The sequence below is a fragment of the Oenanthe melanoleuca genome, chromosome Z (genome assembly GCF_029582105.1).
Source record: "Oenanthe melanoleuca isolate GR-GAL-2019-014 chromosome Z, OMel1.0, whole genome shotgun sequence".
Lineage (NCBI taxonomy): Eukaryota > Metazoa > Chordata > Aves > Passeriformes > Muscicapidae > Oenanthe > Oenanthe melanoleuca.
In genome coordinates, this window is record NC_079362.1 from 30,849,008 (window position 1) to 30,874,789 (window position 25,782).

Here is a 25,782-nt window from a genome sequence, read left to right on the forward strand (position 1 = left end):
AGCATCCTGTTTGTTTAGCGTCCGCCTTAGCCAAAACCAGCCTTTTAGGGGACAGCTGGAACCCTCCTACCCCACCTCGGATGGGAAGGGGGACACAAAGGTAGCGGTAGTAGAGAATTCAGAGCTCGAACTGTGCAGGTGGTGGCTGCAGGTTCCACGGCCACTCCGGACGACAGGCAGAGGCACCTAGGAAAGGAACAGAAAGGCACCTCCGCCATCCTCGCGGGGGCAGCTCCGCTCCCCCGCCCGTTCGAGGGCGCAGCGGGGAAGCCCCGGCGGATCCCGTCGCGCCGGAACGCGAAGCGCAGCTACACCTGCGGGTACAGCGGCACCGGCACCGGCACCGGCACCGCCCCCGCCGCCAGGGCCGGCCCCTCCGCTCCGCGCCGCCCCGGCACCTGGCGCGCCCCGCCCGGCGCGGCGGTGGGCGGGCCCGCATGCAGATGCGTCCCCCGCCTCTCCGGTGCGTGCTGAGGTCAGGCTGGGCTGCGCTGCCAGCGCGGAGCTGCGGGGCTGAGGTCGCGGCAGACCCGGAGCTGCGGCGGGCGCCTGGCTCGGGCCGGGAGCGGCTCCCTCCCTCCCGCCGGGAAGCCGGGGGGCTCGGCGCGGCCCTTCCAGCCGCTGGCAGCGGGAGAGCGGCGAGTGCGAGGAGCGGGGCGCCCGGCCCGCCCCGCCGACCCGCTCCTCCATGCGGGCGGCGAGCGCGGCTGGGGCGCGGGGCGCCGGGGGCAGCGCGCTGCGGTGCTGAGGCCGCCACCGGGAGAGACGATGGCCAAATGGCTGAACAAGTACTTCAGCCTGGGCAATAGCAAGACCAAGAGCCCTCCGCAGCCCCCGCGGCCCGACTACCGGGAGAAGCGGAACGGTGCCGGCAGCGCGCCCCGCCCCGAGGGGCCGCCGCACCTCCACCTCCACCACCACACCTCGCCCGGCTTCTCCCGCCGCCGGCTGCGCGACGACACCAGCGACCTGCTCCGCGCGTACCGCGCCCAGAAGGACCGCGACTTCGAGGACCCCTACAGCGGGCCCGGCTCGTCCCTGCGCAAGCTGCGCGCCATGTGCCGCCCGGACTACTCGGCGCCCGAGGACCTGGGTGAGGCAGCCCTCAAGGCTTCCTCCTCCTCCTCCTCCTCGTCGTGCTGCGCCACGCCTCCCACCACGGGCTCCCCGCACCTCTTCCGCAGCCACAGCGAGCGCCGCCCGGCGACGCCGCCCGACGTGAAGTACATCTCCCCCAAGCACCGGCTGATCAAGGTGGAGAGCGGCGCTGGAGGCAGCGACGGCGCGGGCAAGAAGCTCAGCAAGGGCTCCAAGCACTCGACGGCTGCTGCCCCTTCTGCCACGAAAGATAAAGTAAGTGTTGTGTTTCTGTTCCCGCCCATGTAGGCTAGTAGGGGCTGGGGCAGCCCCCGGAAGGATTTTTGGCGAGGGGACCGGCTACTGTACATCTGGAGTTGTCGCTGTTCTCAGTCATCCTTCGTTGGGTGGCCTGGTCCTTTTTGGTATTTCAGGACATGCAGGAGTACCACGTGAAGTGATGGTGCCCTCTCCTTTTGGCTTTTAAGCTCACCTTCCTTCTGATGGGGCAGGTTCACAGGCGTGTCTTGCCCTGCTTCGAGGCTCAGTTCGCTGCCAGCCTCACGATGGTACCAGGGCTCTTGGCATGCCCCCGCAGAACAGGGTGTGAGTCGTTAGGGGGATGCTTGAGGAGTGCTAGAGGCCCTTGAAAAGCCTTGTGTTCGTGACCCGAAGCTGAGGCCACTGCATGTGGTATGGGCCAGTCATATGTAAAAAAAAAGAAAATCTTTATACAGAGACAATTTGTCATTCGTTTATCTATAAACTTTTTTGCCTTATGGTTCAGTGTCAGAGGTGAGGCAGTTGAAGGTGCTCTGTTACAGTGGCAACAACTTCCATGGTACTGTGTTTCCAACTGGCATGTAGCTGAAGCAAACTCTACAGGTACTTGCCCATTTGCAAATATTATCCTGTCTTTTACTGGTCATTCTCTTTCAATTTTAACAAAACATTCTAGACACAACACTAGAAAGTGCTGGACTTGGGAACTCAAGGTAGAGAGGGAATAGCATTAATTGTTTTTTAAGCACAGCACATCTTCCCACCTCTGGTCTTGTGAGCATAGTTCAGTTTTTCTCGAGTATTGGAAATCAATGTTTCTCTGTTTTGTTAATTGGCATTTTCAACTCCAGGATGATAGTCGCATCACAGGAATTTCAAGTATGTGCTGAATGTTATCAGTCTAGATGATCTGTGTGTACATGTTTAAATATGTAATGTTGTATTGCCACACTTCCATGACAACTTGATAAATTATATCTGTCCAGGTGGAATTCCAAAGAAATCTGTTTCTGACAGTGCCAATATAGGGTGAAAAGTCTAGGATTTATTCTATTGTCTTAGTAGGGGTTCCTGACTGGAAGGAACTTCTTTTGTGGAAGTGATTGACTGAAAGGTAGCATCTCACTATGTTTTATAGTATGTGTTACAATCTAATCAGTCTTAAAATTTCCTACATTGATACTAGATATCTTCTTTTAGGGAACGCCTTTCACCAGAAACAACTGCTTGGGCAAAATGTATCTTTCTTTTTCCTGTTAAAAAAAAAAAATTTAAAAGAAATCACTGAAGTAGACCCTACTGAAGCAATTTTCAAATCAGAAAATGAGAATTTGTTGCTAGGTAACCTGCTGCTTTGTAATGGTCATAAATCAGTATACTGCTTCCAAGCCCTTGTTGCAGGTTCTAAAACTTGTGGCCAAAAATTCTGTCACATTCGGGTTTTTTCCCCAATTATTGAGAGAGAGAACTATATGTGACAAGCAGGAAATCTGAATATATCTGAGAAATAAAATTGTCCCTGTGCCTCAAAAAGCCATCTGTGCCTTCCTGCAACAGCATTTGTATGTGAGAGGCAACATAGCTTGCCTTTTGTTCAATTGTTATTTTATCCCGGCAATGGATGTGAAATCTCTTATTTCACAGCCCTGAATTGTAGAGTTTGGCAGGTGAACTTGGTAAGCAGGGGTCATAGTGGGCCAGCAGAGAACTGCTTCTCTTCTACACCTGTAGTTCACTGAGGAAGAAAAATAAGGAATTTAGTTGACCAAGTGTCTATAGTTCAGTAAGCTAACAAAGCAAGAGAAAATAAACTTCTCTAAGAAAGATTTAATAAGAAAAATAGTAAAGATGGAATAAAACCCCCTAAAGCTAGAGGTCTGCTGTTCAGAAGAATTCACAGGCATGGTAAAAACATTATAAAAAAATCTGTGTGTAACATAGCATAAGAAAACACTTTAGGAATTAAAAAAACACAAACCAAAACTAAATGCCATACAGTTCTGTATTCATAGAGGTACATTAGTATTTAATGATCCAATATTGCCTGTTAAATGTTTGTGTTTCATTCCAGCATTGCTGTTTCAGTGTTTTGGGTTTGTTTTTTTTCCAACTTCATTTACAAGGATAGAATGCTGTTTTCCTTTGTGTTGATGGAGAAGTGAGAAGTAGGGGTTTCAACAGATGCAGTGAGCAATTTTCTATCTTCAGTGGTTTGTCACCAGTAAAGAGTTGGCTGAAAAGCTCAATTGTGTGTCATACTTGAAAGAGTTACTGGAATGGGAAGGAGATTCAGGAAGGTGCTTGTTTGGTGTGGTTACTTATAAAGGGTAAGTGGTAAAGTACAGATAGTGGCAGATTGGTTAGCTGAAATTCCCATAGGAAAAGAAAAATTGTGAATTAGCTGATTCAGGGAGTAAAGGGGATGGAGATTTAAAGCAGTGGCAGACGTGAATATATTTAGATATATATAGGTTTTAGACAAAGGCTGGTAAAGTAACCACAGAGATGTAATGTATGTGGGATTCAGGAAGTTTTGATGTGTAGCAGTAGAAATATCAACTAAAGCTGAAGCAGACAAACCCAAATTGCCATGCACCTTTTAGCAGTGAGGTAACTAATCTCTACAACAGATGCCCAATGAGAGTCATAATTTCCAGATGTCTTTGAATTCTGGTTGTTGGGTGGATTTTTAAAACTATTATTATTATTATTTAGGTAATACAATTAGGTGGGTTTGGGGACTTAAACTGTGATGTTTACCTTCAGACAGGGGAGAGCAGGGTGTGTTAGAATTCATGGCTGAAGCAGTTCAGGTCCTCCAGTGTGGTGGATAAAGAAATTACCAGCTTTCATCTTTAGTGCTGGCTTGTGAGAGCTTAATTTCCTTGCTTGCCACAGAGAAGCTAGGGAGTGTGGACAAGTTGAAACAACATGTGGTTGTATTCTGGATCAATCTGGCATCTCCTCTATTTGTGTAAGAATAAACCCAAGACTTGGTTCAAGACCAATTCAATAGGCAAACCACTTGTGAATGAAGATCAAATGAAGTAAGCTGAAGTCTTCCTGAGTGATTGTCCTCTGTCTGGCATTGTGGTATGTGTAAATCCATAAAGCAATAACTGAGAGGGAAGTGTCTGTGTGAAAGGACTCTTCAGATATGTTTTCACCTATTATGTGTTTGACCCTAACCATTTCTTTGTGAGGTTTTGCAGCTGAAGAACCTGGGATCTGCAGTCCCTGTTGTAATATGGTTGTTGAGGTCCATAAGCTGTGATCCATTATTTTTGAGTAATATTTAAAATTCTAGCTTTGTCCAGTTTAATTATTATTAATGTACATATTGTTAGCTCCAGGCTTTACTATAATATCTGTTCAACTTACACAACATAGCCTTATAGTTCAAGTAAAGTTCAACCTACAGCCTAGCAATTCGAGCTACTTTTGTCAAGCAGGCACTTGGCTACTTTCAAATAGTACAAAATTTTCAATGACAGGACTAGACATATCTGATGCAGTAGAGGATAACTTGATTCTGCACAGTCAGAGTGGATCTAGTGCAAAATCATGTGAATATTGTGTGGCAGCAGCAATCAAGCAGGCAACTGTTCAGCCAACTGGGCAACTGTTCAGAATGGCAGAGTTGCTGGCTTGATGTACAAATTCTGAAAACAGTATTTATGTGTAAGAAAGAAATGCCTTTGTACTAGACTAGTGAAGTAGTCTAGCTTTTTGGACTTCTAACATCCTGCATAAAAATGATTAAACTCCATACAACATGATTAATATCTTTATATTATTAAAATACTCTGTTAGGGTTGAGCAGATGCTTGTCTTATTTCTGTATATGGAAGGTATATTTTATTTGATCTTTAAACTGAGAAGTCATGTGCATTTAACAGAATCTTGCAGCTGGTATGTCTACGGGCACTGAGAAAACACTTGAAAGATGTCTAAGCAGTGCTAGGGTTATTATATCAGAAAATATTATTTCTAGAGATCCCAAACTACAAATGTACCTCAGTGTCTTATTCCCATGTCTAATCTATTGCAGCAGAGTGTCAAGCTGCTTCTCCAAACAGTTGGTTCCACTCTGAAACAGTCTTTCTCTCTGCATGGCTTTGACTAAAAGAAGAAAAAAAATACTCATTGCTGCTGGCCTTGCACTAATTGCTTAGGCCATACATAAAGGCAGCAAGTTATATTTTTTCTGTGTATCTATGTTGTTATAGGGCAGCTGTAATGCAGCTAGAAATGCAATTTTTTTCACATATGTCAGTCTCATGTTTAAGAGACTTGCAGCAATCTTGTGAACAGGAGGATATTCAGATATGATGTCAGTCTTTGGAGCCCCAGTGACTTCAGGGCTTTTTTGGAATGGTAGCCTGCTGTGGTAGGCTGTTCAGTTACAAGTATGCCTGGCATCTGCACTGTATGCACAACTTGGAACTCTCTCAGCTTTGGAAGCTATCCAAATTGTCAGAGTTTTGGGCACAAAGAGATCCAAGCAGAGAGAGACTATCAGGAATGAGTATAAGGCAATTAGAAGATGTGGAGATTTAAGGAGGGAGTGGTAGACTTCTGGAAGAGTGTATTATATATATATATCTCTGCAGTAAGCATCTCAACCCCATTGTAAGAAAGTTCCTCAGCTACTGTGTTCAAACAAGGGGATGGACTTGCTGTTCTGAACTAAAATGTGCTTATTGAACTATTTACTGGCAGAGTGTAACCGAACACCTTTTATGTTGCCTTATTCTATAAAAAGTCTAATACCCAAGTGTGAATGACCATAAGGGAATGTGGCAAGGTGGTGGACCTTTGTCCAGTTTCCACCCCTTTCCACACAACTTGTGTATCTAATCAGTATGAATTGCTACCACTTGGCCCCCAGTGAGCAAGAGCATTACTGCATCACTCTTTCATCTGTAGATTGCTATGCCACGTAAGAACACCCTGCAGGATTCCTTGTAAAAATTAAGTTTTCATCTGTAGACAAGCAGTAGCTTACCAAAAGTGTTAAAAGAACAAATAATACTATTAATATAATAAATACATTAGTAATAAATAGTAGCTATGTCCGTATAATTACACTTCTTTTGTCACTGTGTTTTTATGTTAATGTATTCAGGATGATAAAACCATTAAGGGTAGGAGACAAGGAGAAAATATATTGTTTATATCGTTGGACCTCATAAGGTAGTAATAATCTGTATATGGACAAATGTTGGATAAGGCAAACTTGGATTGTGAAACAAAAAAACTACAACACTGCATTCATCTTTAGGTTTCATGAATGGCAGAAGACAGGTGAAAAGAGTCAAAATGCCAACAGTAAGTTTATAGCCTAACAGGTTCTGAGTTTAAATAAAAGCTGAACTTATATGGTGGATACCTGTATTGCCTGTGAAAGGATTTTTCTAAATTTTTGAACTGAGTCCAGGGCAGTCCACCAGTGTAGCATTTATATGTCTTCCATCTTATGGGAACCATAACATCCACAAATGGATTCCAAATCCAAATCGTCCTCCAATCTGTCGTATAACTCTCTGGTGTACACATCTGTTGTCTGATCTCAGACTGTTTATTTACAAGTTTATATAAGTGAATTTAGATTTTCTTATTACATATGTTGAAATTATTTGTAAAGTTCAGAAATCTACATTATATGTATGTACAAATATGTACATGGACAAAATATTATAAATATATGCTATATAGTTACCATTATTATTTGTTATTTCATATACATAAATGCATGTATTGCTGAGAAACAGGGTGTGGACATTCTGTCTCTGGAGACTTTTAAAACTGGTGTGGGCAAGATCCTGCACAACATGGTCTACCTTTGATATAATGCCTGCTTTGAGCAGAAGAGTGGTTTAGTCTGCAGAACCACACAAAATGCTGGGCTGGAAGGGATGCACAGGGATCACTGAGCTCCTGGCCCTGCACAACACCATCTCCAAGAGTCACACCATGTGCCTGAGAGCATTGTCCAAGCACTTCTTGAGCTCTGTCTGGCATGGTGCTGTGACTGATTCCTTGAGGAGCTTGTTCCAGTTCCCAGCCACCCTGCCTGAAGAGCCTTTTTTAATACACAACCTAAACCTCCCATGATACAAGTTACTGCAGGTCCTCAGAGATCTCATGGATCCTAAGTCTTCATGTAACTGATGAAGTCTGTGTTGGCAACAGACTTACATGATACGAAAATAGCACATTTCAGTAAGGATAGTTGTGCAGGACCTTGGTCTGTCAGGCTGGAGTGCATTTCCCCTTCTGTAGATGAATTTGTGCAGTCTGATGATAGACTAATGCATAATGCTGCAGCAGGAAAGTGACTAGGGCTCTGTTCAGATTGAGTGCATGTGGACACAGCTGGGCATGGCTGGTCAAGGGGGCAGTGATAATGTGAGGGTGCTAAAGCAGGGCTGAGTGATGATGATGGTGAGGATCAGTAAGAAAGAATGAATTGTACTTGTTTCTGTAGATGGTCCTCTGAATTTTCACATAGGTATGTACAGAAGCTGTTGCATGTCAACACAGAAGCACCAAGACTCCAAGCATATCTAAAACAGCACTACATGATTCTGCTACAACTGTGGGGTCACCATAAATGCAGTTTTCTTACTACTGCATGAGAGTGCACATATTACTTGCGGACTTTTCTTTAAAATTGTCCAGATGAGGAAAGAGGTCTGTATTACACTATTTTGCATATCCAACTTTAGGTAAATTTGCACACCAACTGTTACATTAGGAGTGCTGTAATGCATAGATGGGAGTAAAACCTTCTATAATTTGAATAAAGTTATGCAGTTTGTTTGGATTCTAAGGTATTCTAACTTAAATTGAGAAATTTTTTACCACAAGTACTGTATGGGTACTCATGTAAGTATTTTATCCTGATTAATGAGGAGAAAGGATCTAGAAATGAAAAAGATGAAGCTGTGTTTCTCTTTTTAGACATCAAGTCAGCATGAAATCTCCTAGTTCGCAATCTGGTCTTGTGGCCAGTTTACCACTGTATTTGCTTGGATCACTGAAGAAATGTCTGCTTTTACAAGACTCTTTGCTCACCAGGCTCACTGACAACAGGATAGGACAAAGGAGAGATGTTTGTGTCTCTAAACACTTTTGTATATGTCCTTGCTTGTGCTGACTGCTGCCTGGTGGCAGAGAGTGTGGTTTGAATTTTCACTCCTTTTCTGCCCTGTGTCAGTGTAGTTGTTTCCTTAACTAACAGTATGCTAGGCACTGTTTGGAAGTGGAGGAAGTGATATGAGACTGAGCCAGTTGAACCAGCATAATCATGGATTCTAGCAAGAGAAAGGAAAGGACTGTGGTGCAGATCTTCCTGAATAGGTCACTGTTTTTGTAAATGTTACTGTTAAACGGTCTATTTACAAGGAAACAGACATAAGGTGTGGTTTTGGAGTAGTTGTGCATTGTCCAGGAAGTGTGGAAAATTGTTTTACAAAACATATTCTGCTAATTACATGGGATACAATTTTTTAAACTTTTTTTAGGCTCTTTTTTTTTTTTTTTTTTTTTTTTAATTTCCTAGCACCTCAATACCAGTTCAGAGCTCTCTGAGAAATTCAGGCACCACATTTCCCAAATCATGTTTCAATTACCTTTTAGATGAGATGTGTCAGTTTCTAGAAGTCACTGCTATGAATGAGGCCTGTGATTCCTTCCAGGGGCAGAGCTACTGCTGGTCTTTTCAATACTTAAATTTAGGACTAGGAGGAAAGGCTTTGTACACACTTTATCTATAGGGTAGTCCTCTAGAATCATACTGAATCATTCTGACTTGTTAGCAAGATATTAAAGGTCCTTGATTTATTTTCTTGATTCTTTAAGGAGTCCAACCATGTACAGATCACTCTATTACCATGTTGTTCAAGGCTGTGAAATTTATTTTGAATAAAAAATAGTACATAGGCTACAGAGAGGATTATCCAACAGATTGTTGAATTCATTGTGTCATGGAAGAAAACCTAAGTGAAAGTCTTTATTAATATGGAAAACAAGTCAAGACCAAACTTCACAGTCTTGCTGTATGCAGGCTGAGCTTTGTCCAGGCTTCAACATCAGACATGTTTCTGTTTTGTAGTTGCCTGAATATTACATGAAAATATAGGTTTTCTAAGAAACATCTGTTTAAGGCACTTTTGGGATGTGAGACCTGGAGGTTGCTTGAGGTCAAAGAGAGAAATTTGGCATTTGTGAAAAAGATCATGCTGTAAAAAAACATGTCAAAAAACTCCCCAAGCTTATCCCTAAAAAAACTCCCAGCCAATACAACACAACGCCAACCAAACAAAATAACCGCACAAGTCCCCCTGTGTAATATAGTTAATAATTGTTGGCCACCATTGTTGTAACAGTGAGATGAATAAAGCACCTCTGGTATGAGCAAAGGCAGAGCTGGGATTGATCATCCTGGAAAAGAGATGGCTTTGGGGTGACCTAAAGGGAGCTTTGCAGCATCTGAAGGAAGCCTACAAGAAATCTGGAGAGGGACTTTTTACAAGGGCATGTAGTGACAGGGCAAGGGAGAATGGCTTTGAAATGAGAGTAAATTTACATAACATTTTAGGAAGAAGTTCTTTACTGGGAAGGTGGTATGGCACTGGCGCAGGTTGCCCAGTGAAGTTGTGGATGCCCTGTCCCTGTCCATAGAGAAGGGCTGGAATGATATGATCTTTAAGGTCCTTTCCAACCCAGGCCATTCTGTAACTTCTATTGTAGCTAGGGACTGGACTTTTGTGAATACAAATTCTCAAAGAGGATAAAGTATTTTCATTACATTGTGTTAAATGTATTGACTATGATGTTCTCAGAGACATATTAATCTTTTTAAGTACCCTTGTCTTCTGTATCTTTGCTGACAGACACATGCTGTCATCTGAGATACTGGTGCACTTAATGTAACCCACAAAAAACCAGGAATATATGGTCTGCCTTTATACAGTTATTTAAATTTGTGCCTGCCCATGGCAAGGAGGTTGGGACTAGAGGGTCTTTAATATTCCTTCCAACCCAAACCATTCCATTATCTAAATATTGATAATATAATAATATATATTATTTAATAAAAATAAATCTTTAAGATAAATCTCCCCTAATACATTCCGCAAAGGCCTGGTGGGCAAGAAATATCTTTTAGATTTTTTGCTACACATTGTTTATTATAATTCCTCTTGGATTCTTTTAGGATAGGGTGTCCTTAATCACAGTAGCCACTAAATTAGTGCAATAGCTAACAGTTCTGTGCTGATGTTGCTGTTTGAAGGATAGCTTGATCTTCTGCATATTCTTTCAATTCTAAAAAGGGATTATCCCTATTTTTTCAGTGTCACAAGTTCTCATTTGTTTCCTTCTTTTTCATTCCCTTTAAAATGTTGGGTTTAGTCAGATAGAGATACCTGTGAAATTATGCAGTTAGGTGTGTTCTTTGGTTTCTTCCTGTGGCTGCATATGCAAATTATGCTTTTGTATATGCAAGTACCCATTTAAACTGGTATTTAATATGATAATATTTGTCAGACTGTTTTTAAGACTGTGGAAGAACAAAGACTATGCATCAACAGTGAAGCTTGCAACTTAGTTAACATATAATGGAGGGATAAACCAACCACAATCTCAGCTTGTATTTAATTTTCTGGGGGGTGGAGTGATTATTGGGTTTTTGATCTTGTATCTGCTAATTAACTTTCTAGCTAGAGTTATGGTTTTTAATTTGTCAACTTGTCTGGTAACTGAGCTGTACTCTTTTTCTCTGTCTTCAGACTTTTAACTAGCAACCTGCTAAGAAGACCCCCTGTGAGTGTTCTCCAAATCCTCATTGACTTATTTTGGTACCTGCACTTCTATTTATGTGTTAAAGTTTCTTTTGCTTGATGTTACTGATGCATCAAAATACTTCTACTGCATCTACAAAAATAGAAAATAGTATCATATGTGTATGGCATGCCATAGAACAGGCTTGAATAGAGCAGGAATCAGTAGTTGTAGGAGCTCACAGAGGCCACACTCAGAACGTAGATCTTGCATTCTGTCAACAGATATGCTTCAAGTCTTGGACAATAATCCTGATAAATGCAGCTGATTTAGACATTAATTTGGAATCTGAATGACTGCCTTCTGGGGATTTCTGGTAGCTGTGTTTTCATTTTGACAGATAGGATCTGTGAGGAAGGTGGCTCAATTTGGCAGAGCAGGGACCCAAATTAAATGTGTCCTGATCCAAAGGTCAGCCTGTCTTTAGCTGTGCTTACAAAATTTCAGCCATTACTCTAATTGTGTCCTGGGTAGGTGTGGCAAGTACAGCATTAGATCCTGGAAAATCTGACTAGATGAGACTTCTAGGAGGGATGCATTGGTAGACAATGGATGCTGTCCATTATCTTCTACTTCCTGTCCAGTGTTTGTCAGTCAATAACATGAAAGATCAGTTTGGAGACAAGTTGGGCAAATTTAGCTGTTTACCTTGAAAGTGCACTAGATGAAAGCTGTGGAAAGGGCACTGCATGCAGGAAAAATAATTCTCTGAAATAGGGATTGTCAGAAGGAGTTCAAACATTTGCAGTAAGTATGTTATAATAGAACCAGCAATCATACTCATTTGAGGTTTTCGAGCACTGGGTTTTTTGAAAGAAGTAGAAATACTTGAGACTTCCAAGAAGTGGAGAATTTATAGCTTTTATCAAGTATAGAAGAAATCAAATTCTGGCACTGGCCAGCTGCTATATCTAGGCTGAGATTTACTGAATTTTAGTATATATGGAAACAGTAACAGTCAGCTGGGGAGTCCTGACAGTTCAGCATTGTAAATCCACTTGTAATAAGATATACAGTTCCAGGAAAGGTGAAGCAGGCTGCTCTTCCTGCCTGACTGAGTGCTGAAAAGTGGGTTTGGGATTTGCTGTGGGATAATGTTGTTTGGGTTGGAAGATTTTAGGTGACTTTCTTGGGGGGTGGTCTTGTCTGGCAGCATCTTTTATGGATAATTTTCCTCCTAGTATACTTCAGGCAAGTGGAGAAGAAGAAATGTCAAATAAGCTCTGTGCTAAGTCTGCTTTCTGTTTCGTGTTCTAGTACAGTTTTACACAAAGGATTGGCGAGGGTTTTGTGTCAACATTTGCCAAGGAGAGCAGCACAGAGCACATGCTACCACCTAGCAGCTTCTGACAGGCAGAAGACAACATGGATGGCATTTCAGCTACATCACTTTTGGAAATAAAACTGTCCTTGTGACTAGGAGAAATTACTGCTGCGTGATACACATTGTAGTCTTTGTCTCAAGTGTGCAGCTGCTGTCACTTGATTTGCTGCTCGGGCATATGTTGCCAAATGGGGGGAGGGGATTTTTCCCTTTGTGTTAACTGTTTTTTGAAATAATGAGGGAGTGATTTTGGACACCAAGTGAAAGAAAGAACTGTGTTTCCCTCTCTTTATGATCTGTATCAGTCTGGTGATTTCTGGTCAAAAAAAAAGCTTCCAATCACTTCAAACTCTGAGTGGAGGAAAACACAAAAAATATAATTAAAATGTCAGTCTTGGTAGTAAAATAAGCGAAATAAGCAGTATAAAATTGCAATGTGCCAGTGTTACAGGACGTGAGTAATGACTCTGAAGTGTGTTAGATGTTTTGTTTCCTAATCTTAAAGGAGATCTTTGCCTTTCCTAATAGAGTGTTCATTTATTCCATGGCATTTGTGCAGGTGTTTGATCTGTGAATACTTGTGTGTCCTGTTTTTCTTCTCTGACTGGTGGGGTATGTTGGCTGCAGGAGACAGGAGCAGATGCAACTTCAGCCTTTTAGCTGACAGTGTAAGCCTGGTTCTTCGTTGAAAAGAATTATACTGTTGGAATAGCACTGTGCTCTAAGTCTTATTACTGCTGGTCTTAAAAATGTAAAGTAACCCAGTTGAAAAATCCCTCATAAATAAAGTAAGCCTTCAGGGCAGAACCCTTTAGGCTTGCCCTGCTTTGAGTGACGAGTTGGACAGGGTGATCTCTTGTGGTTCTTTCCCACCTGAATAATCTTATGACTTTGTAGGGATTCTAATGTTGAAGCCTGCCTCTGCCTGCTTTGTTTGCTTCAGACTCTTTTGCCTGCTGTAGATTACATCTCTGTGCTCTGTGCAATAATTCTCATGTGAGGATTTCTGCCTTTGCCCCAGTCCCCTTGTCACAGCCCAGAAACAAAGATTAGCTCTACCTCCTCAACTAGAGGGAGTAATGATTTCTGTGACTTTAATTGACTGATAAAAAAACCCATATATGGGACCTGCACAGCATACAATGGTTTACACAGCATACAATGGTCAGGAAAGCATCGTAATATAAGGTGAAGTGTGAGATTTTCTAACCTTCAGATTTTTTTAGTCTCCTAGTGGAGAAAGAAAACATGTTCTGATGGATAATTTCTTTTTGCTGTCTTTTGTCTCAGTTCACAAAATATAAGTAAAAATAATGTTCCTTTGAAAGAAAGGATGACACAGATGGGTTCAAGGATTTAAGTTTAGCCCAGAAGTTTGTTTTGTGTCTTGTTTTTTTTCAGGTGCAACCTAAAATTAAAAGGTTAAAAGAGTAGCCTTAAAATATTTATTTTAAAAGTTTCTAGCAATATTTTCAGTTGTAGCTCATAAACCTTAAAAGCAGAGGAGATGAAGTATGTGCAAGGGAAAGAATGCTTTTTCCCCCTGTATATTAGCAGACTTCTCTGATAAGATTTGCAGTGGATTGAATTTGCTGTCTGGTTGGCTCTTTCTAATTTGTCCATCCCAATTATTCCATTGCTTGTGCTAGTTAGAAATCTTTTTGACGTGGTGTCAGCCTTTATGAAGTTTCCAGTATGAACAGGAGCACGCTTCTATTTCAGTACCATTTAGTAGTTGATCTGTGGCAATTGTGTATTTATCCTCTGAACGAATACTGTGCTTTGAAGACAGCATAGAATGCAGCCAGTGAAGCTGTTTTTATTGCTGATAGGATGTCATTGCCTTCTGCTTTGCATATCTGACTGGAGACTTCAGTAACAGTTGCCTTCCTGTCTTTCAGGTATTGATAGCTGATGACTACTCAGATCCGTTTGATGCCAAAAGTGAGTTCAACAGAATGGGAAAAGGGGAGAACACTGGCTATATGGAACCATATGAAGCCCAGAGAATAATGGCTGGTAAGAAAAGACAGCGTGAACTTCTGTTGCATGGCAGTTCACATGTGTATTATAGCTGCTCTATGAAACAGAAATGTCCTTTGGCATGGAAAACTGTGTTTCTGAAGATGCTTAGGTAGGCAGCAGCAAATGTGCATTTTCCTGCATGTACTTTTATACCTAAAAATACCACTTTTAAATATAGAATCTTGCTTTTAAATATAGAAGTTCTGTACTGTCATGTGATAAGATGAGAAAATAAAGTATCTTGCTTTTAAATGTAGAAGTTCTGTACTGTCATGTGATAAGATGAGAAAATAAAGTAGTGGGAGTTGAAGTGTGTATTTTGCCTCTCAGCAATGTGAAGGCTGTCATCTGTGTATGTGGTTGAGGTGGCCAAAGCATGACATTGTGTTATTCCACTCAAAAACAGTTGATCAGCTTTCTTATGGACTCAATCAGACTTCTTGGTGTCAGAGGAGGGCTGCAGAGCTACATCCTTCTAGCTTCCTTCTTTCCTTCCTTGCTTCTCTGATATTTTTTTACCAATAGTCAAAATGAGACTCTAAAGGATGCCTGTGAGCCTTTAATTGCTTTTCTTGGTAGTGTCCTTCCTTTTCTGTCATATAGGGAAGTCATTAGTGGTGATGATGTTGTATGCCTTTGGAATATTTGAACCCCTTGTACTGGCATTATGCACCTCTATTTTCCATGTCTTTTCTTTATCAGGATCAATATCCTACTTGTTGGCTGTGCAGTCTGTAAAATATTCTGAGGTATGGGGCCATATGCTTTTAATTTGTGACCATTTGACCGACACATAACTTTGTGCAGATCAAATGTACATTTCTTGGATTTGTACAGCAGGTCCTTTTTTTCTCATTTTGTGGTAAAAGTCACTCTTGTGCCCAGTTAAGTTGATTGTATGCTTTCCTTTTCTATTGGCAGCTCCTGTTTTGGGCCCTCAGGAAAGATTAATCAGTGGGGGAAGATGAGGCTGTTGGATGCAAAGATCCTTTTTTCATGCAAGTGTTCCTATTTTTCTTTTCTTAAAGCATTTCTGAAGAGAGACACAGGAAATGACATGGAAACAGTTATTTGGAAGCTTTCAGTACCTTATAGAAGGGCTGGGAGCTGTTATTTCTCATCAGTAGAAATCTATTTATTGTAAGTCGAGGAATTTCTCAGAAAATCAAATTAGTCCAAATAATTTCTTACTCTTTGTACAGCAGTGATGAGGATTTGTAATTTAAACTAGTAAGTATGCAGTGCATTGGCTTGTTTCTTCCTGCATTTAGGACTGGAGTTTGTTCTCTCTCCCTTTCCAGATGAGCCATAACAAGTGAGATATTTAGTGGATGATACTGGATGGCTTGGCTGCAGTCAGAGACAGTAGATTTGTGAGCCATGCAATTATAAGACATCCCTTTGCCTAATTGTGCTTGGTGCAACTGATAAGCTGCTGTATCTGCTCCATGTTATTATAAAGGAAACATGAGGAGCTCTCAAAGATGCTAAAGGCACTTTTGAAAATAGGGTTTAATTGATTTTAATGATAGAGCAAGTATTCTGAATATTCATGTGACTGAGCAAGTAGATGATGATTGATACACCTGTGATGATGTTTAGTGTTTTGAGATCTGGGTATTTAGTTTCTGGTCATCTTGTCTTAATGTGAATAGAGAAGGTCTCCCCAAGAAACCTCCATGGCATCAGGTTATGTTGACTGTACTCAAACATGTAGTTTTACGTGTGGGGACATTTTATTGCTTAGGTGTTGCCTTTGCACTTTACTTGATAAATGATAATCCAAAGGCATCTTGTTGGAAGGTTTTTAAAGGCTCTGATTATAGTTACTGAGTTCTGTTGTGTATCTCCTGCTTCTGAAGAAGACCTCATGATTGAAGTTTTACTTGTCTCAAAATATTTACTGGTATGTTATGTTTGTTAGTTTTGTTGCCTGATGAATAGACCATCAGATGGCTATCTGTTTAGCCTGGCTAATCTGATTAAATCCTTCTGATTGCATTTAACGTGACTTAATCCTAGAGAGAGGGAATTTGTGCAACCCAGCAGAATGCACAGTAGGAGAGACAGAAAATGAAACAGCTTTTTATCAGTTCCTCCATGTTTACTGGTGTATCCTAACTCTTGAACTCTGGGAACTAGTGTAAATGTGACCCTAGAACTTTAGTGTGTATGACATGCTCCTTAAGTTAGTAGAGGATTAGGCAAAAGCAGGTGTCCAAATTAAATTAGACCCTATGATTTCAATGTGAGAAATTAAGCTTGCTTCTAAATAAAAATGCATGACATCTGAAATAATTAATATTTTTATTCAGAGCTTATCCTTTCTTCCTCAAAGTTCTGTTGCCTTGCAGGAATCAGGCAGTCTGTTCTGAGCTGATGTTTAATTTAAAAGAAAAGGCAGTCCCTGAGTTGATTTATTTTAATTAATTATTGAATGGTCTATCTGTTCCTATGCTATCTGTGGATAGAATTGGGTTCAGCCAGGCTTGAAGTTTCTTTTGCTGATAGGGCCCTCCAAAAATACTGTCTCCCCAGATTTGTGGTTGTGATGACTAGAAAAAAGAGCAACCTTTATGACAAGGTTTGGAAAGACTTAACCTGAGGCTAAGGTAGAGTGTGTTGATAACAAATGCATGTTGACAAGAAGCTATCATCCCTTGTCAGCCAAACACATCTGCTGTGCTATTGATATTCATAAGTGTTTGTCCTGTCTTCAGGAAATCCATGCCAAAGGTTCAGAGAGAATCCCTGGCAATCCAGCTCCTGAAGTGCTGTAAGGTGGGAGTCTCAGCTTGGCTGGGTGTGCACTCAAAGCCACAGTTGTTGCATCTTTGCCTTGTCCACAGCCTGTTTGGAGATTTGATGTCCCAGAGTACAGTGTCCTTTATACAGAGTATAAAGGAAGTTCTCTGTGGTGTAGGATGTGAAGTATCCCGTACTATGCATGGAATGAGATTCTGGACTGGCTGCAATCAAGCATGCATGACAGATAGGTATGATGCTGATTTCTAAGGATCCTGAGTAGGAGGACCTTGCTTCTCCCCTGGTGCCAGTCTGTAACTGCTGCAGTGACACGTGGCCTGTCTCAGAAACAAGCCCGTGCTGCCTTACCTAGACTGTGACCAAGCATCATTGCTTGGATCAGGTGTAGGATGTTCTTCATGCTTGAGAGAGAACTCTGCAGAGAAGCAGTGGCTGGAGATGCTGCATTTGAACAGAAGTGAATGGCTGACACTATGTCAGGTCAGAGGTGACCCTAACATCCAGGCTTGTCTGTCATTCATTCCTCTCAGAGAATGCTAGGGGAAGAGAAGCTGGCACTTGAATATTTACTCCCATCAACCTGCACTGAATGTCAAATCCTGGAGAGGGGTCTCTTTGTTTTCTGTGGTAATCCCTTACCTGAGAGGAGAAAAGGCTTCCTCAGTTTATGGATATGACTATGGCTATGATTGGGGAAAATGTGTGCATTTTTTTGCCTTTAAAATCCCCTAAAAGTCATAAGGCCCTATTCCAGCTATAGTGTTGTGGCCATGCCTTTCCTCTTTCTCCTGACAGCTGTGCGTGTTGACATAGATATTCCAGGCATCCTCTTTCCAAAGGAATTTACACCAGTCCTCAGATTGCATGAAACATTCACAATCAAATGCCAGATCAAGGCTGTCTATACCACAGCTTTCTGTGTGCTGCATCATAGAATGCATCTAAGACTTGCCTTTAGAGGAGGATCCAATTTTGGATCATTATTGAAGTGGAGATATGCTGGTAGGCAAACTGTTGCATCAAGAACTGTGTCATTTTAAGGTATGATAAAGAATACTGGCTACAAAAAGGAGTTAATACCCTGCATCTGTTGTCCTACTTGGTGCTTGGATTTGAAGAGAGCATCTTGCTTCCAAAAGGAGATATTTTCTGCCCTGAGTAACCTCTAAAGTTACCCAGATCAGAACAGCTCGTGATCTCTTGATTATGAAGCACCTAGTGTGATACATGCTATAATATGTAATTCAGCTTACTTAAAAAAGAGTAAAATTAAGGTCATTTTAAGTCTCAAAATAATGTGGAACCACATCATGAAAAATGGCTGGGTAAGGGGTGGGGCTAGGTCTGTTTGGTGAGAGAGGAAGTAGAAAGCATTATCAGGATATGATGCATACCTTGAGAAATGCATGTTGGCAAAATCTATTTTTTCAGGATCAGGAATTGCATCTTCTGTAGAATGGCTAGGGAAGGCTAAGCCCTTGAGTTAGGGCAATGATTTGAAAGGTGAGTTAAGCACATGGTACATCAGTGCCTTGATTTCTTAGAGATCTAGGAATGCCTCAGGTCTGCCCTGACAGCCTTAATGTACATCATGTTATTCCTTTGCTTTTATAGGTATGAGCTGGGACTGTGCCAGAGACATCAGCTTCTTTATGGGGTTCTGGCCTGTGGTTCATGCATCTGCCTCAAGGATGTGGTAGCCAGGGAGGAAACCCTCTTCTTGTATCTGAGAACTCTGAAGACTTAAATGGGCAGCATTTCTGCAAACAATTGCTTTTCCTGAGAAGTAACATATCATGTAGTATTCCTCATGGAGCAAATGCTATGTTGTGTGCAGACTTAAGGAGGCTGTCATTGCACTATTGATAAAATACACACTGTGCCTCTGTTCTGATCAGGGTAGCTTTAGGCATCCCTCAGGGCATAAAATATCTCCTTTTGGACAGCCAAAGTAGGTGTTACAGGAGGAAGGAATTAAATTTGATATTGATGCATTTCTCACAACAGTCTAGTCATACATTTGTCATGGGGACTGGGCATGTTAGATCTTGTAGGTGGGATGTGCTAACCTATGAGATCAGGGAAAGTGCATTTGGTGAGTCCCAAATCAACACAGAAGGGTGCTGCCACTACTTCTTGAACATGGAAAATCTAAGTAAGTCACAAAAAAGCTTCTGGCCATAAATGGAAAGCTGAATTCATGTTTCAAACTGAATAGATGAGCTTGTGTGCCTGCTCCAGGACTAGGCAAGTGATGTGGCAGAAGGATCTGTGTACTGGACCTCAAGAGCTGGAATCTATTCCTAGGGATGCTCTAGGGCATTAGGATGATGGTACAGATACCTGTTTTCTTGCCTGTGTTGTTCAATGTATTCATCAACCTGAGCAATTACACATTTGCAGTACTAGCAAAAGTGAGCATAAACTAAGGGAACTGTGTGATGAGGAAGGGCAGGGTTTTCATCTGGAGGGAATTTAATGGATGAGAGCATTTTTTGAACAGGAGCCCTTTTGAAATTAAACAAGGGGATATTAGAGAGAATTCCAAAAGAAAAATCACAGCTTTGTTCATAGGCTCACAACATTAGCATCCTCTTCCTTTTCTATGTATTTATCATCCTGTCTCTATATGCATCATCCTGTGCAGTAGAATAACAGTGAACAAGTCTAACTAGCTCATAGTTAGAGCTTTTGTGCTTGGTCTCCTTTCCATGAGGATGCAGAAAGCTGAGACTCCTCTCTAGGTACAGACAGTGCTAGAAGAGTAAATGCCTTCCTGCACTTCACTGCTTCTTTCTAGGGACTGAGTTAAGAGTCCATGGGTGCATCACAGTGGAATCTCTAGTGCATGGCAGGCAGCCTAGCAAAAACAGTGCACCTGCCTTAACTGGGAGCTTCCCATGGACGTGCTGGGAGCAGCAGCTCTTCGTGCAAGCCTTCACAGAAATGCTGGGAGTATGGAGAAAACAGTATTCCCATGAACCTGCACCTACTTCAAAAGGTCTTGGGTGTCAGTTTCCCTTGTAACTAGAAAGGCTGTTTTTTTGTTCAGACATGTAACTTCATCTGAATAGTCACATACAGCACATTGGTGGTGAGTCAGATCTTGTAAAATTCTTTACCAGGTGGCCTCTGGCATGTTGTTTGTTGGCACTGAGCTTATAGCTGCAAATAATATAAGAAGAGCAATGATAACTACTTTGATAAAGGTTTTGATTAGGATGCCTAGTTTAGCACGTACAGCATGGGAAGTTTAGGAAGAATATTTCTGGGCTATTGAAAATTACTGAGCCTAGCGAGCTAACCAGATCTGTAAGCACTGTAGTGGCTCAGTGTAAGATTTGCTGTTTGTCTGTACTTGAGCATAGCAGACAGCTGTAGCCAACACAGAAGAGGCAGTGTGTTTGTCCAATAAGCTCAACAGCTGGCATTGTTTTCAAAAAACTTTAAACTCCTTCTCTTATTCCTACATTTGTGCGCTTCAGTTCTAATTCTCTTTGAGGGTCTAACAATAGGCTCTCCATGACTGGGAATCAGCCCCAAATGTGAATAGACTGCATGCTGATCATTCTAGTAGAAAAGTTTTAAGGTATTTTTTATTTTGCTTTAGAAGTGTGGAAAAATGCATGGTAACTCTTCACTCTTGAAATTCGATGTGCTCTCATCTCAACATTTGCAATGTGGAGAGCCACTGGGTAGGATTTGAAGGTCAGCAGCACACAGAAGTAAGCTTGTGACTGGTAAGAAGATGGTTTTATTTGTGTTAAGAGTTTCCTACAGAGCAGCATGGGAAATCTTGGGAAGCTCTTCCTAGAAGTGACAAAGGAGAGATAGTAGATGTGTTCTGAGCATTCCATCATTTGGAGCATGGTGCTAGTGTTACTGTCACCTGCTGCTATCCTGCAATGCAAAATTCCCTGCAGCTCATGAGAAGTGAGGACATATGCTCTAAACAGCTGTGCTTTTTCTTTAAAGTGTGCTTGATGTAATATTAATTAGAAACCTCCTAGGCTTCAGTGTCTATTTCAAGTTTTTTATTACTTCATTTGGAATTTGGACAGACATTCTACTGGGCAATGATTTAAAGGAAACAAATTGTCTAGGAACAATTACTGAAGAGAACATCTTCCTTGGTATTAGGTCTAATGTGCATAAATTGAGAGATGTTTGAAATAGGCTGGACCTGATTCAGCTCAAATCCTTACATTCTCTCAGCAAGGCAATAGATCTCACACATGCTGTGAAACCTACCAGTTTAAAAGCATGTCCAGTTGCCAGGATCACCAGTACTTTTCTTCCTGTCCTCATGAGCACTTCTTACCCCATCAGTGATTGTGAGAAGATAAAGCCAGAAAGGTTAGACCATAATTTCTCATGTCATGAGAGATTGTGATGCGTTGTGGTTGCTATAACTGGGTGCATCACTGGGCTGGAGACCAGCTGTGCATGAAATTAATATAATTTCTTTGTGTTTAAAGGTGTCTCCTCCCCTAGAAAGATTTAAGGTGTTCTCACTAATGTTTAATACTAGATTTTTAACTTAATGTTGATTTTTTTTGTGGGGTTTTTTCCCTGTTTCAACACCTTCATCTTGCTCTCTTGATTTGATATAGTCTGGAAATGGACTTAATGTGAAACTTGAATCACACTTGAATCATTTGAAGCCTGAATAAAAATTGAGTTTTTTGCAGTTTCTTGACTCTTGTTTTCATTAAGACAAAGTTTATGCCCAAAATAATGGTAGCAAGATGTCCAGAACTTTGGAAAGATACATCAGAATTACAGTAGACTACTTGAGGGTGCATGTTGAAGGACTGTAACTTCATTCATTCAATTTACTTGCCCACTATCTGATGAATCTGGCCTATGTACTTGCTTAAAAAGCAAAGTGAAGGAATGGATGTTTGGATGTTTGGGAAAGAGAAGCCAATAAGCTCAAAATTATGTTTAACTTTGCAGTCTGCAGTCTGGAAGACTTGTGTTGGCAAAGAAGCAGTAGTTTCAAACCATTTTTGATCAAGATGGCTAGTTTGAGAAAATCTATCTGCTTTCCTAATGCAAGCAGCATCTGTAATGTAGCATGTGCTTTTTCCTTGGTGCCTACATGAGCTTTGCATGCAGCGTTGCCTGTGGCATGGGGAGTTATATTTATGTTTCTTAGTATGCTGCTTTGATTCTATGCCTGTTTTCACCTACCAGTTACCTCTACTCCATCCTTCTCATCCCAAGATAAATTTCAAGATTTTGGACTGCTTTTTTTTTTAGGAGAAGTGGTGCTTTTAATATAGGATGTGAATTGCCTGTCCCTTCAGGACAGCAGTGCTTCTGGCAGCAGTTTGAGTAGCACTGAGGTCTGTGTGATCCAAGAGGATCTGTAATTTTAGAATTCCAGCAGCTATCTCTTGAGAAATACAAAAAAGAGAACTGTGACCCCAGAGTGAAAAAGAGTTTGGTAAATTATTCATTGGATACGTTACTCATTTGGTTACAAAGGTGAAAGAACTACTGTTTTCTCATTTTGTGTCCTGCTGACCTGTTCAAGTCCTTTTAGTCTCCCTCCCATCTCACTTCTACCCTCCTCTCCCCAACTCTTACCCTCTAGTACCACGTAGGTTGAATTTGAGAGTGTCTCACTTCCCTGGTCATCTAGTGGGATAGAAAAGATGTACTTCATGTTGGTGCAAAGGATTCTCTTAGGTAGAATATGCCTGATCATGAATTTATGGATCATGAAGGGATCCTCTGCCTGTCCTATAGATATTAGTGTGAGTTGTATAAAACCCCTAAATTGGATAAAGTAAGTAAAAAACAAAACTGTTTTGAATTTTCCCTCATAATCAGTCCTCTGTAGACTGTGATTCCTTCTGATTTAATCAGTGTTCCATCTGTCTTTTCTGTGCCTGGAAAGGCTTAGAGGCAGTGAAATACAAACTGAAATAAGAAGTTTATTGAATACAGGGGGAAAAAAAATCTCACTATGAAGACAGAGGAGAAGGTTGCCTATGAGATGGTGTAGTCTCCACCCTTGGAATTTTTCAAGACTGGACTGAGAATCTAGAATGTTTATTTACCTTATCTGACTTATCTTAGCTAAAACCTGCTTTGAAAAGGAGATCGAACAAGGAACAAGATGACTTCCACTTCCTGAGATCTTGTTTAACCTACCTTATCTTATGATCCTGCAACTGCTTTGTGAAAGTGAGAAGTGTGAGAGTCAGCATATCCCAGACTAGATAGCTGGAACCCACTTTTGTTAATAGATAAACAAAATCTATCAATAGATTTCCAGCTTTACCACCATGACAGTATGTTCCCAATAGTGATCCTTTTAAACTTTATGTCTGGGAAGACCAGACAGGTGACTGTGAGGCACAAGGAAACAGCTTGAGCAGGGGCTTATCCACAAATATTCTGTTTTTTTGGAGGTAACCCTAGACAGGCAGTGTCTGTGCTGAAAGCATGCTGTTGCTGCAAGGGAGTATGGCTCTCGACAGCTGTTCACTATCACTTTGTGGGGGGAAGGAGCAGAGGCTGAGCAGATGGGCTTCCAGACTGCCCTGGGCCTATGTGTGCACTTCCAGACTCTGCTGGCCGGAATTCTGCATGCTTTCCAGGTGGAGGTATGATGGAAGTAGAGGTTACTCATACCATTTGCCATTGCAAAGAAAGGGAACGCTGTAAACTCATTTTGGCTCTGACTGGGAGGAGTGTTATTTTATTAGGCAGGGGGATATCAGAGATACATCTTGCCAGCTTATCAGTTCAGCTCTCAGTCTTCTCAAACTGGTGCCAGCTCTATTGCTTCTTGCAACATTGCTCAGAATGTGGAGAACTTGTTACATGAAGAATCAGAGGGTATGGGATATGTAGACTGTCACTGATGAGTTTTACAGGGATTTGTTATATGGAGCTGTAATAGTGATGCTAAAAGAAAAAATAAGACATGCACTTGGGACAAAAAGTTATACAAAAATCCCTTGTCACACTTGTATGCATCTTCAATTATGCTTTGTTTTCCTTTTCTCTTTCCTCTAATTCTTTTGCAAGGAGGCTTTTAGCCAAAGGAAATGTGAAAATGTTTAAGGGCAGTGAGTTAATAAATAAGCTAGTGTCAGGATGACAACCCTGGGAATAGATATTTCTAGCCTTATCTGGATTTGTTTTTTGAAGGCAACTAGTGGACATTACATGTGCTGTCAAGTCAGAAGGAATTTCTACTGTTTCCCCATCGAGCTGTGCTCAACTCAAAGGTCCTGCTTAGAGATCTTTCTTTTTTTTTTCCCCTCTAAACTAGTAAGTTTTTTTTTCTCAGAAGAACTTTCTCAATCATTCTATCATATTATATTCTCATTTACTCAAATCACTTTGGATTTTTTATCTGCACTGTACAGAAGAGTTAAGTAAGCTCAAAAAAGCTGGTACAGAAAGTATTAGTTGAGCATGAAGTAAACAGAATAGTTCTTTGAAGGAACAAGATGCCCTTTCAGCTCTGATATTTTGTCATCTTTGTTGTGCTTAGCTTGCTAGTAAATGAATAAAATTTTTGCCTGCTGGTTTTGCATCCAGATTCTGGAAATAACTAGTGGCAAAATATGAGTGAAACCTTTGGTAAATGAAGTCTGTTTCTGACGTCAGCTGTAATGTAGTAGCTGCAGTTTCTCCGGTGCCTTTTTCAGTTAAGGAACCCAAACCAGATGGCTGCTTTTGCATCCTTAAAATAAATGAGTGCTGGAGATTCAGCCAGTTAGTTATGTGTCTATTTTTGTACAGACACTGTACATCTTGCCACATTGGCTTATCAACAGTTTAATGTGGCTTCACAGCAGCATCATAGAATGAACTTAAAACTTCAGTAAGAAGTGGTGAGAAGCACAATTTTTGTGCTCTTTGCATTTTATGTATGGTGGCAAAAACACACAGCTTCTCTCCTTCTCTGATTTTTGGCTATGAGGAACTCTGCTTGAACACGCTCTTTTGGAGGAGCTCAAACATTTATGCAAACCCAGCTGTTCATTACCATTCTGGCTGCTAAAATTATTAGAGGCAGTTGTCTGCAGGAGCAGCCTGTTCTTTCTGGCTGAGGTCAGGTAATCCTCATCTGGTTTTGGTGTGTGTTGGTGTGCTGATACATGCATTAATCTATTATCCCTATTCAGGTAAAGACCTAGGAAGCCTTCAGTGTATTTCTGCTTGGTCATGGACTGTGTTGTGCTACTGTGACTAAATTTGTTGAATAATACCAATGTGCAAATAGAAGATAGAAATAGTCTGTCTCCATCTGGGTTTGAACAAGGTTATGCATTGTTCAGTTTAATGTGTTGGTGCCTTGAAGTGAGAGAATCCACATACATCTTGGTTTTATGAAGCAGGATGTAGGCATGTAAAACTGATGCTATTGCAGGTTACACTAACAATTAAGAGCAACGCAGGTAAACCTGCAGGAAATTAGGTTTGCCTGA

At 41.3% G+C, this 25,782-nt stretch overlaps 1 protein-coding gene across 1 annotated transcript in view; it reads left to right on the forward strand.

The window, feature by feature from the left end:
• Nucleotides 1-437: 437 nt before the first annotated feature.
• LOC130265214 (SH2 domain-containing adapter protein B-like) overlaps nt 438-25,782 on the forward strand; it is a 58,338-nt gene continuing 32,993 nt past the window's right edge. The window contains 3 exon segments of the mRNA XM_056514115.1: nt 438-535; nt 537-1,353; nt 14,434-14,551. Coding sequence (XP_056370090.1) covers nt 438-535; nt 537-1,353; nt 14,434-14,551 — 1,033 coding nt within the window.